The sequence below is a fragment of the Heptranchias perlo genome, chromosome 12 (genome assembly GCF_035084215.1).
Source record: "Heptranchias perlo isolate sHepPer1 chromosome 12, sHepPer1.hap1, whole genome shotgun sequence".
NCBI classification, from domain to species: domain Eukaryota; kingdom Metazoa; phylum Chordata; class Chondrichthyes; order Hexanchiformes; family Hexanchidae; genus Heptranchias; species Heptranchias perlo.
The window spans coordinates 16,515,625-16,530,204 of record NC_090336.1 but is presented as its reverse complement, the minus strand read 5'-3'; the positions used below and the strand labels follow the sequence as shown (position 1 = coordinate 16,530,204).

General features: G+C 45.7%; 1 protein-coding gene across 6 annotated transcripts in view; it reads left to right on the top strand.

Annotated features, from left to right (window-relative positions):
* The window catches only part of LOC137327844 (potassium voltage-gated channel subfamily KQT member 1), a 699,654-nt gene that overhangs the window by 476,558 nt on the left and 208,516 nt on the right, over positions 1 to 14,580 (top strand). For 5 of the 6 annotated variants that reach the window (XM_067993703.1, XM_067993699.1, XM_067993701.1 and 2 more), the window contains 2 exons: positions 10,715 to 10,761; positions 12,669 to 12,730. In XM_067993703.1, the coding sequence (XP_067849804.1) occupies positions 10,715 to 10,761; positions 12,669 to 12,730 (109 nt within the window). Of the gene's footprint in view, positions 1 to 5,987; positions 6,158 to 10,714; positions 10,762 to 12,668; positions 12,731 to 14,580 lie in introns of those variants that run through there. The other variant, XM_067993705.1, reaches the window with a different exon arrangement.

The following is a 14,580-nucleotide window of genomic DNA, read 5'->3' as shown; positions in this document are numbered from 1 at the left end:
GCACTTGCCGATGGCACACGTATCTCGCAGGTTCCTATACCTGGCAATTGCACATTAGTCCATCTGCTTCCTGAGTTCACCGCTTCATGCTGTATGAAAATAACCCGGAATGCTTAACCTTTGATTAAGATTCTTTCCCCCCTGCCTGGGAGTAGCTGATCTTCATTAATTGTATTGTCCTGATGGCATTCCTGAGGTACAACATCACAGGTTGGAACCTGAATCTTAACTTTCCATGGCACAGGATGTTGGAGCACTAGTACACTATATTGCCCTGCCACCATGTACCCATTTCTCAACTCACTGCTATATATGGTGTTGCAGTTGTCGGAATCTTCCCATTTCTGTATCTTTCCCTCAGAAGAATACTCCTATTTTGTTCCTTTTCATTTGGACAATTTGGACAACAAGACCTTCAGGTTGGTATTTTCCAGCTGCTTTCTTGCCGTACCCCGTCATGGTCTCATGACAATTGCTGGCTGGGAGGGTCCAGTTTAAGATATTCAAGAATGTGGTAACAATCTGATTGAAACCATAACCTCAGTTTAACTGAAAGTCAGTTGTGGTCATCAGACTAGAAAAATGTGTCTCCACAGATACAGACAAAAAATGGTTAGATCAGATATGTCCGTCATATCTGCATCTTTGAAAGTCATGTAGAATGTTTCACAGAAACTCATTATCTGTTTCATTGACGTCTAAAGATGTCTAGACATGAATTCCTGCAGGAATATTCCTGGTCCTCCATCGTAACATTGGCAGAAGAGCTGTGGAGACTGTGGCGATGCGACATTTTTCCGGGATTTCATTTATTCGTTCATGGGACATGGGCGTCGCTGGCGAGGCCGGCAATTATTGCCCATCCCTAATTGCCCTTGAGAAGGTGGTGGTGAGCCACCTTCTTGAACCGCTGCAGTCCGTGTGGTGACGGTTCTCCCACAGTGCTGTTAGGAAGGGAGTTCCAGGATTTTGTCCCAGCGACGATGAAGGAACGGCGAGATATTTCCAAGTCGGGATTAGTATGTGACTCGGAGGGGAACGTGCAGGTGGTGTTGTTCCCATGTGCCTGCTGCTCTTGTCCTTCTAGGTGGTAGAGGTCGCGGGTTTGGGAGGTGCTGTCGAAGAAGCCTTGGCAAGTTGCTGCAGTGCACCCTGTGGATGGTACACACTGCAGCCACTGTGCACCGGTGGTGAAGGGAGTGAATGTTTAGGGTGGTGAATGGAGTGCCAATAAAGCGGGCTGCTTTATCTTGGATGGTGTCGAGCTTCTTGAGTGTTGTTGGAGCTGCACTCATCCAAGCAAGTGGAGAGTATTCCATCACACTCCTGACTTGTGCCTTGGAGATGGTGGAAAGGCTTTGGGGAGTCAGGAGGTGAGTCACTCGCCGCAGAATACCTAGCCTCTGACCTGCTCTTGTAGCCACAGTATTTATATGGCTGGTCGAGTTAAGTTTCTGGTCAATGATGACCCCCAGGATGTTGATGGTGGGGGATTCAGCGATGGTAATGCCGTTGACTGTCAAGGGGAGGTGGTTAGACTCTCTCTTGTTGGAGATGGTCATTGCCTGGCACTTATCTGGCGCGAATGTTACTTGCCACTTATCAGCCCAAGCCTGGATGTTGTCCAGGTCTTGCTGCATGCGGGCTCGGACTGCTTCATTATTTGAGGGGTTGCGAATGGAACTGAACACTGCGCAATCATCAGCGAACATCCCCATTTCTGACCTTATGATGGAGGGAAGGTCATTGATGAAGCAGCTGAAGATGGTTGGGCCTAGGACACTGCCTTGAGGAACTCCTGCAGCAATGTCCTGGGGCTGAGATGATTGGCCTCCAACAACCACTACCATCTTCCTTTGCGCGAGGTATGACTCCAGCCACTGGAGAGTTTTCCCCCTGATTCCCATTGACTTCAATTTTACTAGGGCTCCTTGGTGCCTCGGTCAAATGCTGCCTTGATGTCAAGGGCAGTCACTCTCACCTCACCTCTGGAATTCAGCTCTTTCGTCCATGTTTGGACCAAGGCTGTAATGAGGTCTGGAGCCGAGTGTTCCTGGCGGAACCCAAACTGAGCATCGGTGAGCAGGTTATTGGTGAGTAAGTGCCGCTTGATAGCACTGTCGATGACACCTTCCATCACTTTGCTGATGATTGAGAGTGGACTGATGGGGCGGTAATTGGCCTGATTGGATTTGTCCTGCTTTTTGTGGACAGGACATACCTGGGCAATTTTCCACATTGTCGGGTAGATGCCAGTATTGTAGCTGTACTGGAACAGCTTGGCTAGAGGCGCGGCTCGTTCTGGAGCACAAGTCTTCAGCACTACAGCTGGGATGTTGTCGGGGCCCATAGCCTTTGCTGTATCCAGTGCACTCAGCCGTTTCTTGATATCACGTGGAGTGAATCGAATTGGCTGAAAACTGGCTTCTGTGATGGTGGGGATATCGGGAGGAGGCCGAGATGGATCATCCACTCGGCACTTCTGGCTGAAGATGGTTGCAAACGCTTCAGCCTTGTCTTTTGCACTCACGTGCTGGACTCCTCCATCATTGAGCATGGGGATGTTTGCAGAGCCTCCTCCTCCTGTTTAATTGTCCACCACCATTCACGACTGGATGTGGCAGGACTGCAGAGCTTTGATCTGATCCGTTGGTTGTGGAATCGCTTAGCTCTGTCTATAGCATGTTGCTTCCGCTGTTTAGCATGCATGTAGTCCTGAGTTGTAGCTTCACCAGGTTGGCACCTCATTTTTAGGTACGCCTGGTACTGCTCCTGGCATGCTCTTCTACACTCCTCATTGAACCAGGGTTGATCTCCTGGCTTGTTGGTAATGGTAGAGTGAGGAATATGCCGGGCCATGAGGTTACAGATTGTGCTGGAATACAATTCTGCTGCTGCTGATGGCCCACAATGCCTCATGGATGCCCAGTTTTGAGCTGCTAGATCTGTTCTGAATCTATCCCATTTAGCACGGTGGTAGTGCCACACAACACGTTGGATGGTGTCCTCAGTGCGAAGACGGGACTTCATCTCCACGAGGACTGTGCGGTGGTCACTCCTACCAATACTGTCATGGACAGATGCATCTGCGACAGGTAGATTGGTGAGGACGAGGTCAAGTAAGTTTTTCCCTCGTGTTGGTTCGCTCACCACCTGCAGTAGGCCCAGTCTAGTAGCAATGTCCTTTAGGGCTCGGCCAGCTCGGTCAGTAGTGGTGCTACCGAACCACTCTTGGTGATGGACATTGAAGTCCCCCACCCAGAGTACATTCTGTGTCCTTGCTACCCTCAGTGCTTCCTCCAAGTGGTGTTCAACATGGAGGAGGACTGATTCATCAGCTGAAGGAGGGCGGTAGATGGTAATCAGCAGGAGGTTTCCTTGCCCATGTTTGACCTGATGCCATGAGATTTCATGGGGTCCGGAGTCAATGTTGAGGACTCCCAGGGCCACTCCCTCCTGACTGTATATCACTGTACTGTCACCTCTGTCCTGCCGGTGGGACAGGACATACCCAGGGATGGTGATACCCAGGGACGTTGGCTGAAAGGTATGATTCTGTGAGTATGGCTATGTCAGGCTGTTGCTTGACTAGTCTGTGGGACAGCTCTCCCAATTTTGGCACAAGTCCCCAGATGTTAGTAAGGAGGACCTTGCAGGGTCGACTGGGCTTGGTGTTTTGCCGTTGTCGTGTCCGGTGCCTAGTGGTCCGATGCCGGGTGGTCCTTCCGGTTTTATTCTTATTATGACTTTTCGTAGCGAGATTTTACAACTGAGTGGCTTGCTAGGCCATTTCAGAGGGCAATTAAGAATCAACCACATTGCTGTGGGTCTGGAGTCACATATAGGCCAGACCGGGTAAGGATGGCAGGTTTCCTTCCCTAAAGGAAATTAGTGAACCAGATGGGTTTTTACGACAATCCGGTAGTTTCATGGCGACTATTACTGATACTGGTATTTTAATTCCAGATTTTTATTTAATGAATTGAATTTTTAAAATTAATTAATTGAATTTAAATTCGCCAGCTGCCGTGGTTAATCCAAATGGTTAGAAATGGATTTTGTGCTGCCACGTATTCTATTTGCACCCAATTGTTCGAGGTTAGCTGATGACCGGAATCCTGTGAAGACAGTTTTCCACCATTGTTGCTAGGTAGGTGTGCCAGGACATGCAGAAATAGATGGTGGCAGCCTGGTAGGTGCAGCCCATCAAGGGGCACTGACTATTGATGCCCCTTCTTCCATGCAGTGCCACTGAAAGCAGGACATACAGTGATTGGTGCGCTTCCAAGTATCTAATATTACGGTTAGTCAGGCATTCAGATATCTTAGTGGTGCCATGGGGTCTGCTGTCCCAGTTTTCATTGGGAATGGAAGCCGCCGCATGGACTAACCATCAGCTAAAGCGAGGTATGTTGACCTCTGTCTGTAGATGGGGTGTGCGGGTACCAGTGCCTGGAGACACAGCAACCCTCTTACAGCCTGTCCTGCCTGGTATCCCTCCAATGATCCTCCTCTTCTTGCAAACACCGCAGATAGGAGGATGCCCATTGGGAAACTCGTTGGTGGCAGTAACTGTGCTGGGGTCAAAAAGAAAGGTTAGAACAGTAGGCACAAAGACTCATGGAAGTCTAAGTACCAACAACAACAAAAAATGAAGAAGAAGAGCTAAGCAATGGCTGAAATACAGATAACATTACTTTTGCCATGTACTTACCACTACCGAGCAACCCTGGGCATCCATTTCACACAGGCATGACTATAATGAGACATTCTGCAAACTTGAATGTTAAGAAATGACGTATAGTTCATCTCTGCCCCCTAACTAATCTGTAGATGAAGCTCCTGCCTGTTTTCAGACAAGTCCTTCTCATGCTGGGATCCTTTACCCAAAGGAAATTATACGAGATGCAGAGTAATTGGAGTCTTGGTGTACAGAGTGTCTCACACTTTCCTAGTTGCAAATCGGCAATCCAGATTGTAAAATACTCTCCCCTCCTTGTGCACGTGCTGATAACAGGAAGGTGGACGTGCGAGTCTTTGTGGGAGACAGAAATGTGTTGAAACCGTCAATTTTAACACTCCTTTGACATTAGCAATCTCACTGAGTCAAATTACAAACTGCCATTTAATTTCAAAATTACCTCGGCCAAAAAAACTTCTTTGTCAACAGTAGGAAATGCAGCTACTTGAACAAAAGAAAGTGTGTAATTATTCATGCATATGTCGTGACATAGTCAAATGATTCTTGTTTACTGATGTGTGCTCTCATTTCATCTGTCACTGGGCAAATATTTCTGTTCAAAGCACAGCGAAAGCCATCTTTTCCGTAGGGTGCACAGATACGGAAAGACAATCAATCATTTTAGCTCTTATCAATGCACATTTTCATTTATGCCTTAAAAGGGGGGAAATATTAATGATGGAGAGCTGCCCTGTGAGGTCATAAGAACTGGCATGGTCAACCAGTATTCCATCTTTGCATAATGACAGGAGAGGGGTGCAGGGTGGAATGGTGACTACTGTTGAATTTTATGCTTGAGATGGACGTGAATCACATTTGAGCTCTTGCATTCAATGAGGAAAATTAATTCTGACCTCCCAGTTCCCTGTACGAACCTATAGCAGTTCCCGCTCAGCCTTGGCTCAGTGGTAGCCTTCTCGCCTCTGAGTCAGAAGATCATGGGTTCCAAACCCCACTCTAGAGACTTGAGCACATAATCTAGGCTGGCACTCCAGTGCAGTATTGAGGGAGTGCTGCACTGTCGGAGGCGCCGTCTTTTGGATGAGATGTTAAAGCGAGGCCCCGTCTGCCCTCTCTGGGTGTAAAAGGTCCCGTGGGCTGCCGCATTTCCCTCCATTACGTCAGTGACTACACGTCAAAAAGTATTTCATTGGCTGTAAAGCACTCTGAGATGTCCTGAGGACGTGGAAGGCGCTATGGAAATGAAGGTTCTTTCTTACTTTCAATGTTCTTCATGCCTTTGCAGAGAGTTGATGGGATATCCATTACCAAGGTATTCCTTACATTGATGAACCAGTGTGGTCAAGTGTCACTGTGATTGAGCAATCCGGCATGAACCGAACCCCCCTTTAATGAATTTTCTTACGCTCACTGATCACAGCTTCAGACTGTAACCATTGATGAAGAAATCTTGCAGCAAGGGCTGGCAATGTAAGATCCCGTGGCTCTGTTGTTTTGAATTTGGTCATGGTTTGGAACTTGTTTCTGATTTTCAGCCTAATAAATGCAAATAGAAATTCGGACAAATTGATAACATGTGTTTCACTTGTGCTCCCCGTTGCAATGCACACAGCTATCGAAAACCTAACCAAACAGTGTTAGCCCCGACACTTCAGAATGCTTCATTTGCAGAGGGTGGCGTTGCAAGCTTTACACGGCTAGAGTGTCTTCGGCGGGTAGTTTAACAAAAAAGTAGACGTGAGAAAACAGTAGAGGAAGACTGTTAGAAAGTGATGGCGGATTTTCGTTACTTCACTTAGTGCTACTCACAGTCTTGCTCCCACGCTAAAATAGGTACAGGTAAGTTAACCCATTAAAACAACTTTGCATGTTAAGGACTGTTAAGGAAGGCCAATCATCAGAAAATCTAGCAGAATTGCTCAGAGGGGGATAGAAACTAAAGCAGAATTATTAGTTTGTTTCATACCTGGCATTAGTTATTGTGAAGGAAGGGCGAGATTTAAAAGTATCAGCACAGCCAGTACTTAGTGTTTAAAAATAATATAAATACAGCACTCTGCAGTGTCTCCACACATACAAATCATTGAAACTAGAGGGGTTTCCAGTTGTCATGGCCACTGGTGCAGGAGTTGAGCGGACAATCAGAAAGCCAGGAAGGGAGATGCAGATCCATATAGCTCTGTTCCTCCTGGCTCCAGAGGAAGGTGTTTCTTAAAAAAACCTAAATTTTAAGTGCTTACGTTTGGTTGGCATCCACAGGGGCCACTGAGGAATCCTGAGTGGGGAAGGCCTGTTGCTTGCCTCGCTCATCGGTGACTAATTTCTCAAAGGGGCCCATCCTCCCCGGACGCCTAAAAAATGGACCCCACGAGTTTGGCAGTGGAATCAACGCCCATTATTGAATTGGTATGCTGTGTGCCTGTTTTACACCCTAAAAACAGGCACAATGCATACCAGTTTCTACCCCATTGTATCCATTCCAGGAGACTTAATGGTTTTCAGACTTCTCAATCTGCTACCATTTCACTAAGATCAAAGTCCCAAAGCACAGGACTTTTATTAGATGTTGAATGATATATTGTTAGTGTTCTTTCTAGTTTAAAAAAAACACCTTCAAGACTTGGTAATTTAGCTTTTTACCTATCTCCTGTTAATTCTGATGTTCAACCCAATGTGTATCCATTAAGGATTTAGCTTCCTCCCTGTCTATCCTCTTGCTGTTATATATTGGAAGAATATTTTGGCACAATGTTTGCATTCAGTTTCCTAAGGCACCCAGACCTCTCTTTCCTTTTTATGGTCCTCCTTAGTGGTTGGACTCCCAGGTTGGCTGGCTCAGCAGCCTTGTGCTACGCCCTTTGGGTTGAGTGAAAGTTAATGAGCTGACATCCTCCCCCAGTCCCAATGGCCTGAAAAGTTCAGCACATCTATTGCAGAACACTGCTGATTAAAACCCCTTTGCCTTAGTCTGTGAATTGAGGCTTTCTGACTTTTTTGTTCCATTTTTACAAAGCTATGTGAATTCCGGAATATTTGCCATTTATATCAGCTAAGTGCCAATTAAAATGCTTGAAAAGTGTGAAGGCCGCATTATCACAGCTGGCTTTCCTTTGCTTCTACCATCAAGCTCAGATTGTAAAATAACGAACACCCCTTACTTGAGGCATGTGACGGATACCACGGGACTTGCAGAAGACTGTATTAAAAGACTTTGTGAAATAGTGGACAAAAAAAAACTTACATCACACCGCAGCCCCCCCAAAAAAATGAATACATTATGTACGCTGAAATGGCAAAGGAATAATTCATTTCAGCTTCGGGGGTGTCCTGCATTGTGTGCCTTGGCACTTCAGCCAGGATTTTATTTATTGTAAAATCCAGCTGGAGGTTTCATAATACAGGAAGGTTAAAACGAGTAGAAAAGGAGACAGGGTAAACTGAAAAAGAAAATAATTAGCTGATGGGAAAATTGGTTTTGAAAGCCTGCAGATTATATGAGGACAAGAAGACTGAAGGAGCTACGGGGCTGAATTTTCCTCTGTGGAAATGATAGGAAAATGAGGCCTACTGTCACAATCTCGATCTCCCTCTCTCCCCCCCCAACCCCCGCACCCTGTCAGCACTACCAGAGGCTACCCCTTCCTGGCCTGCTGCATTGTAAATGCTGTAGGTGGGAAGGCCTCGGCCTCCAGGTTTATTTCCCACCTGTCCACCCCTGGTTACTGCAGTTCCCCAGGACTGACTAATGAAAAGTGGCAGTAGGCCATGGGTTGTGGCGGAAAAGCCACAAAATTCTTTGAATGGAAGGAAAGGACCCAGTAGAGGCTTCCTTCCCCACCATCATTTCCTTCCATTTCTGCCCCAAAGCCTCACCCTGTTTAGGCCTTGGTCTCGGCCGAGGCCTAAAGTGAAATGGCCATTTTGTCTTCGGGGTGCTCCTGCCACATTAAGGTATCTTGGCGCCTCTCCTCGTGCTGTAGAGGTGTACCTGCTGCAGCATTGCCAGGATTTTCCTTCTCTGCGCTGGCGGGCTCCCTCTTGGTGGTGGGAATCATGCCAGGAGTCCCGCCCTGCATATTAAAAGATCCACGACGCATGGGAAATGTGTCAGGATTGGGGCAAATGTCCTGCCCGGTTGGATCTCTGCCCCAAAGACGAGTGTCCAGTTTAGGGAGCACCACCATTTTGAGACCGTGGGAAAGAATAAGTTAGAGCAAGAGATGGTGCAAGGTTTCCATAAAAAACAGGAGGTAAGAAGTTATTCCTCTGACCCCACCCTTAAAAATATCTGCATCCCAGATACCAGTTCTTCTCTATGGCTTACAAAAGCTGAGCACCAATGTCTGTGTTACACTGGATCTTCACAATGAAGTTACAGGGCAGTAACTTTGGTGCAAACCTCATTGTACGGAGTAGCCAAATTGCATTCTAATTTGGCTGCTGCACTTCCACCAGGACCCATCCAGATGGCTGGCCCTGTGCTGGAACAGCAGTATGTTGGCTTCTATGTAACAGCTGGAGCCACTGTGTGTCAGGAAGTCAGAACATCCCAATGCACATTAAAACTCAAAGTTCAAACCCACTTAGAGCAATAGACATGCACCACTGAGTAGGTGTAACCTATATGTGGCAGAGGTGTGAGCCTTCGGCTTAGTTGTAGCATTCCCATCTCTGAGTGTCCAAACCCCAACAAGTGGAGATCGGAGCTTTGAATTCTGGGGTGACGTCCTCCCAGATACTTGTGTCTGGTGGGTGTGGGTGCCCCCCCCTCATCGTATGGGTTGTGGAAGCCCAGAAAACTCTTCCGCCATATAGGACTGACCACCCTATGGGCTGGTATAAAGATCGTTACAGCCATGGAAGGAACATTCACATCACAGCCTGTCAGACTGTTAATCAGCCTGTGAATACTTCCACTACTTCACGCTGTTCTCCAAGGGAAGAGTGTGAAGATACAAAAGCAACAACCTGTATGTGACCAGGTGAAATGACTAGTTGTTCTGAAGCTCGAGAGTGGCACTCTACTTGTTTAGGGACGTATGTGTGATATACGAAGGTGCTGCAAGTTTCAGAGGAAACCAAGGTCCCTCTTTGTAACCTGGCCAGTGTTAGTGAGCAGCATCATTTAACGCATATTTTACATGCTGGCCCTGGATTAGTTATTACCCAAAAAATGATTTGCATTCTTTTCAGACCCACGCATATCAAGAGAATTTGGCACTGGACAGCAGGACTGAGTCAGCAATGAGTAAGCAAGAAGCACAGTAAAAATAAAACTTTTATTACTTGTCACCCGGTGCCACCTCGCTTCCTCATCTGAGAAAGCTGACCAGACAGCTGCTGTTAGGCTGGCACCAGTGCCACTGGCAATAGGAGATGAGGAAGAGCAGCTTGAATGATGTCCCATTACAGGATTGAATCTGTTCTGTCGGCCAAATGAGGGCTGACGGTGACCATGAAGAAATTTGAAGCAATAATAATGGAATAGAATATCAAATAAGACTTGAAGAATGCTTACATATCTCCAACCTTTGCACATGTGTTCATTGTTACCAGGCAGTGGAGCTATTTCACTGTAAGGAACACTGCAGGCATTACAAATCACATTCATGCTTAGATCAGTGCTGTAAAGGAGTTGGACCGTTTTCAGTGCCTGTCTCTTTACATTAGGAGCCAAAGCGGTGTCTGCTTTCCCATGTACTTTGTGTATCTCTGACCCAGACTGAGAAACTCAATGTAATGCCAAGCACTTCTTCCTGCATGCATTAGATATTCCGAGGATTATGTAAAATGATCATTTGTGATGCGATGCATGGGCACAAACCTTAAAAGGGGAACTTAAGCTTTCATTGTATCTGTGTCTTATCCATGTTGTATCTGTTTCTTATCCATATTATATCTCTTACCTTAGGGTCATTTAAAATGCCGAATCTTTGACTATGCTTTGTGTATATTATCAAATCAGTTGTTAGATGTATTTATTGTTAATTCAATTTTTATCTTATTTCCTAGACTAGACCTGTCCTTAGGAAAACCAACACTGTTCCTATCTGTCTCAGGTAACTATATCAACCACCTAACGCAGTCTGTCAAAAGAGTTGGAAGTATATCTCCAGCATGGGAAGAGTGGATAGTGTTTATGCGCACTCCCCACCAATGACTAGGAGTAATGCAAGTGACCAGTTGAGCCATACAGACTAGGGTTAGCAATGGGGGCTGAAGGCAAGATCAAAGAAGTAGATTTTAAGGATGCTTTTGAAGAAGGGGAAAGAGATAGCAAGGGATGGAGGGGTTTAGATAGAGAGTTCCAGAGTGTAAGGTCAAGGCAGTTGAGGTTGCAGAGAGTGGAGCACACAGGGATGGTAAGGAAACGTGGCTTAGTGTAGGTTAGAATGCAGACAACAGAGTTTTGGACGGGTTGCAATTTGTGAAGAGTGGAACTCATAGACCAGCAAGGATAACTTTGGAGTAATTGGGGGAGATTTGTAATGACTCCGCTAGGTGTAAACAGGGTGCTAATGCTTCTCCACTCCAGATCCGGCTGGAAAGTCAGATGGGGATTACTTTCTTCCAGGGGTCAAGGGTGATTGTAATGGGGTTTGAAGTGGGATATTGAGAGAAACAAGGAAGCGATTGCAATTGGTTTTTTCCAAGTTGGAAACCTCGGATGTGGCAAGGCCTCTAGAGGTGATAGTGTTAAGAGGCTGGATGTGGGGCGTCTGTAAGGAAATTTAAGTGGAAGGTGGGTAGGAGTGCTGCATTTAGTTTTATATTGAAGAGAGAAAAACCAGCAAGCAATCCTGTTCATGATCCAGCGAACCCTGTTGGAAGTAGAAGTGTTTGGACATTGGAAGAGGACAGGGTCATGCTCGGCTGTGATGCCCCACAGTCGAATAGCATGTCAACACTCACTGCCTGGCCTTACACGTGACGCTTGGCTACTTGGGTGAGGTATCAGAAGGTTCCCAGCACCTGTGGAACCATACTTCAGCAAGGAGTTGATTCTTTCAGGAGACGAGGAAGAGGAGGAGGGGAGGGAGGAAAGTTGGGGGGAAAAAAAAAGCAATGAAGAAAGCTCCGATCTTCGGTATGGATTTGGGATTGAATCCAACCCAGACTGATTGGGGAAAGAATTGTTAAGTGAGGTGAGTTTGGGCAGTGAAGTGCCTGCCCAAATTATGTGAAGTTTTATGCACGAGTCAGTAATACAGATCCATACAGAGTCCAACATTTATTGGCATTAAATTGTCAGTCTCATTCAGCTAGGCCACAAGGAAAGCCGCTTTGGAAATATTCCACAAAAGCAGTCGGCAGTAGTCGCTCTGAGGTTGTAGCAGTGTAGAGGAAGCTTCACTCTGCATAAACCTCATGCTGTACCTGACCCTTTAGTCCTTGTATTGACACTGGGTGCAAAAAAAAATGGAAAGTGCACCATTCCCCAGCACTGCCACCTTTTCCCTGTCAGTGGTGCACAAAAAAATTTCCCCCATAAAACAAAAGTTCAGCCAAGTCACTGAAATGCATTTTTACTCCTTGCATGCTTTGTGTTGCACGTAATTGGACAGTATTTATTATTATTAGTTTGACCTTATCTGACTTGGCCCAAACAAAATGGCTGCAGACTTACCTTATCTCTCATGGGTGAGAAGGTGGTTTTACATCCTACCTGGAGCATTCCTTTTAAAAGGGTTAAACTTACACATCAGTTGTAAAGTCTTAAGACTTAACAGCCCATTCCAGCCTGAAAACCAATCTAGTTTGCAGCAGGGACCCTTTGGTGGGAAGAAAATAATTTTGATATGTGAACTTGATACTTTAACGAGCTTTGCAGTTACAGAAGGTTTGTGATGCAATTTGTTCTTATCAGTTGCAAAAATATTTATCCAAATGTATCGTAGCCACTTTTTGTGAAATTGTTTAAAATAAACAGCAACAAATAATTCTTCTTCTCATGGTATGTTTGCAGAAAAGAGCCAAGACAAGGGGAAGAACACAATTGGGGCTAGACTTAATAGAGTAGAAGAGAAGGTAAGACTGCTCTTCAGTAGGCACTTCATGAGGTTGTAAACACACATCTGGATGTTTGAGTTCTTACATATCTTGTTAATATCTTGACAATGAACAGAATTTGCAATTTTACAGCACCTTCACCTTTCTAACGGATTTGACAAGTGTACAGCAACCATCTTGCTTTTAACTTTGTAAGGGGTTTAGCAGGGTGCTGAAGCACTGCTGTGACAGTGAGGTTGCACGTTCAATTGTCCTCTATTGCTGATTTCCAAAGCTCGGCCTTATTAATGTGTAGTTTGGCTCTGAATAGACAGCACATGGCTCCCCATAGGAGGGCAGATAAATGAAGAAAGGTCACTTCTGCTTTCTTGCCTTTCCTAGTGGCCGGGTCAGAGGGACATTATTGGTGGCCCAAGAACCAGGTCCCCGCACTTTCAGCCGCAGCTGTTTGCGTCGCCTGGATAAAGAATAAAGGAATTTGATTATCTAACACTGATTACAAAAAAAAATCCTTCACTGCGTTTGCTTGATGCACATACCCCAGTGTCCTCTGCATTCTGAAATGATGAAACATGAAATTAGAAACCTATAATATCTGTACAAGAACAGTTAATTTTACTGGGGAAAGTGAACTGTTTGAATGACATTGTAGCCTGAGCGAGATTCGACAATGCTCAGGGATTTTTCATCTTCTCTCCTCCCTCCTCCTTCTGAAGAGATTGGCTGCTCGGTGCAATATGGTTCTATGTGTGCCAATCCCCCGATATTCTCTGCCTCGCTCCTAAGCAATGCCACGGGAGAGCAGAAAGTATATTACGATGAATAACAGATATGTAAGAGTCATTACAAGGCTATAATCCTAGCTTGGGATTCAGCTGATCAGGAAACCCTCCGCCTGCACTCATACTGGATCAAACACTCTAGACAGGTCTCAGGTTTACCCTTTGACCTGTGTTAGGTTAAGTTAGCTGATCTCGGCCGGGATGGTGGGACGATGCTATAACTAGCTTCAGCACCCCGAGGTAGGGAGCGGGGTGGGGGTGGGAAGCCACTCCAGATTGTTAGCCCTACAATTGACACTTAGGGTGGAATATTCCAGAACTCCACGGCACCAGTGAAGCCTCAAACGCAGCTGGCGGCTTAACAGATAATCACGGGTGTACTGCTCATGATATTCCGGTCCATCCATGGAAATCAGTGGACAGAAAAATCACGAGTAAAGTGCACCCGATCGTCCAATAAACTGCCCACCTCGTTCGAGGCCCTGCTGGAGGCCTGTAAAATTCAGTCCTGACCGTCTAAGCTTACTTTTGAAGTATGGTGATGGCTGTGAAGTACTGATGAGCAGCCCAGCACTGTGCAACCATACCCCATAGTGGGTTACCAGTTTGAGGAGAGCAGCTTGTGAACCCCCCAGTGAGATAACTGGCTTGTAATCGATGCAGAGTATCAGTTGTTCAGTGCAGAACTTGGATTGTGTAACAAAATGAAAAAGTTTTGGTTCTCTTTTTTCTTTAATTGTGGACATGCTCCATGCAATACAGTGAAGAAAAACAACCTTTGTTGGATGTTCTGTCATTTGCTTTGCAGTTTGAAAACCTTTGGATTTCAATACCTTTCTGTAAACCCAGGGTTTCAGTAAACCATTGTGTGCTATAACATTATTATTTTCAGATGTGATCTTCAAAGACTTGAGATTTTAAATAAGGACTGAGGGGCTTCCAGCTCTGCAGAAATCTCAGTTCAAGGGCATGAAAAAAAAATCACAATATTGTCCTCCTCGCCATTTCTCAGAATGTCAAAGTTTTGTGATGCCAGCACTGTTCATGGGTGAATTCCAAACTAAGTGGAATTCCCCCAAGTATCCC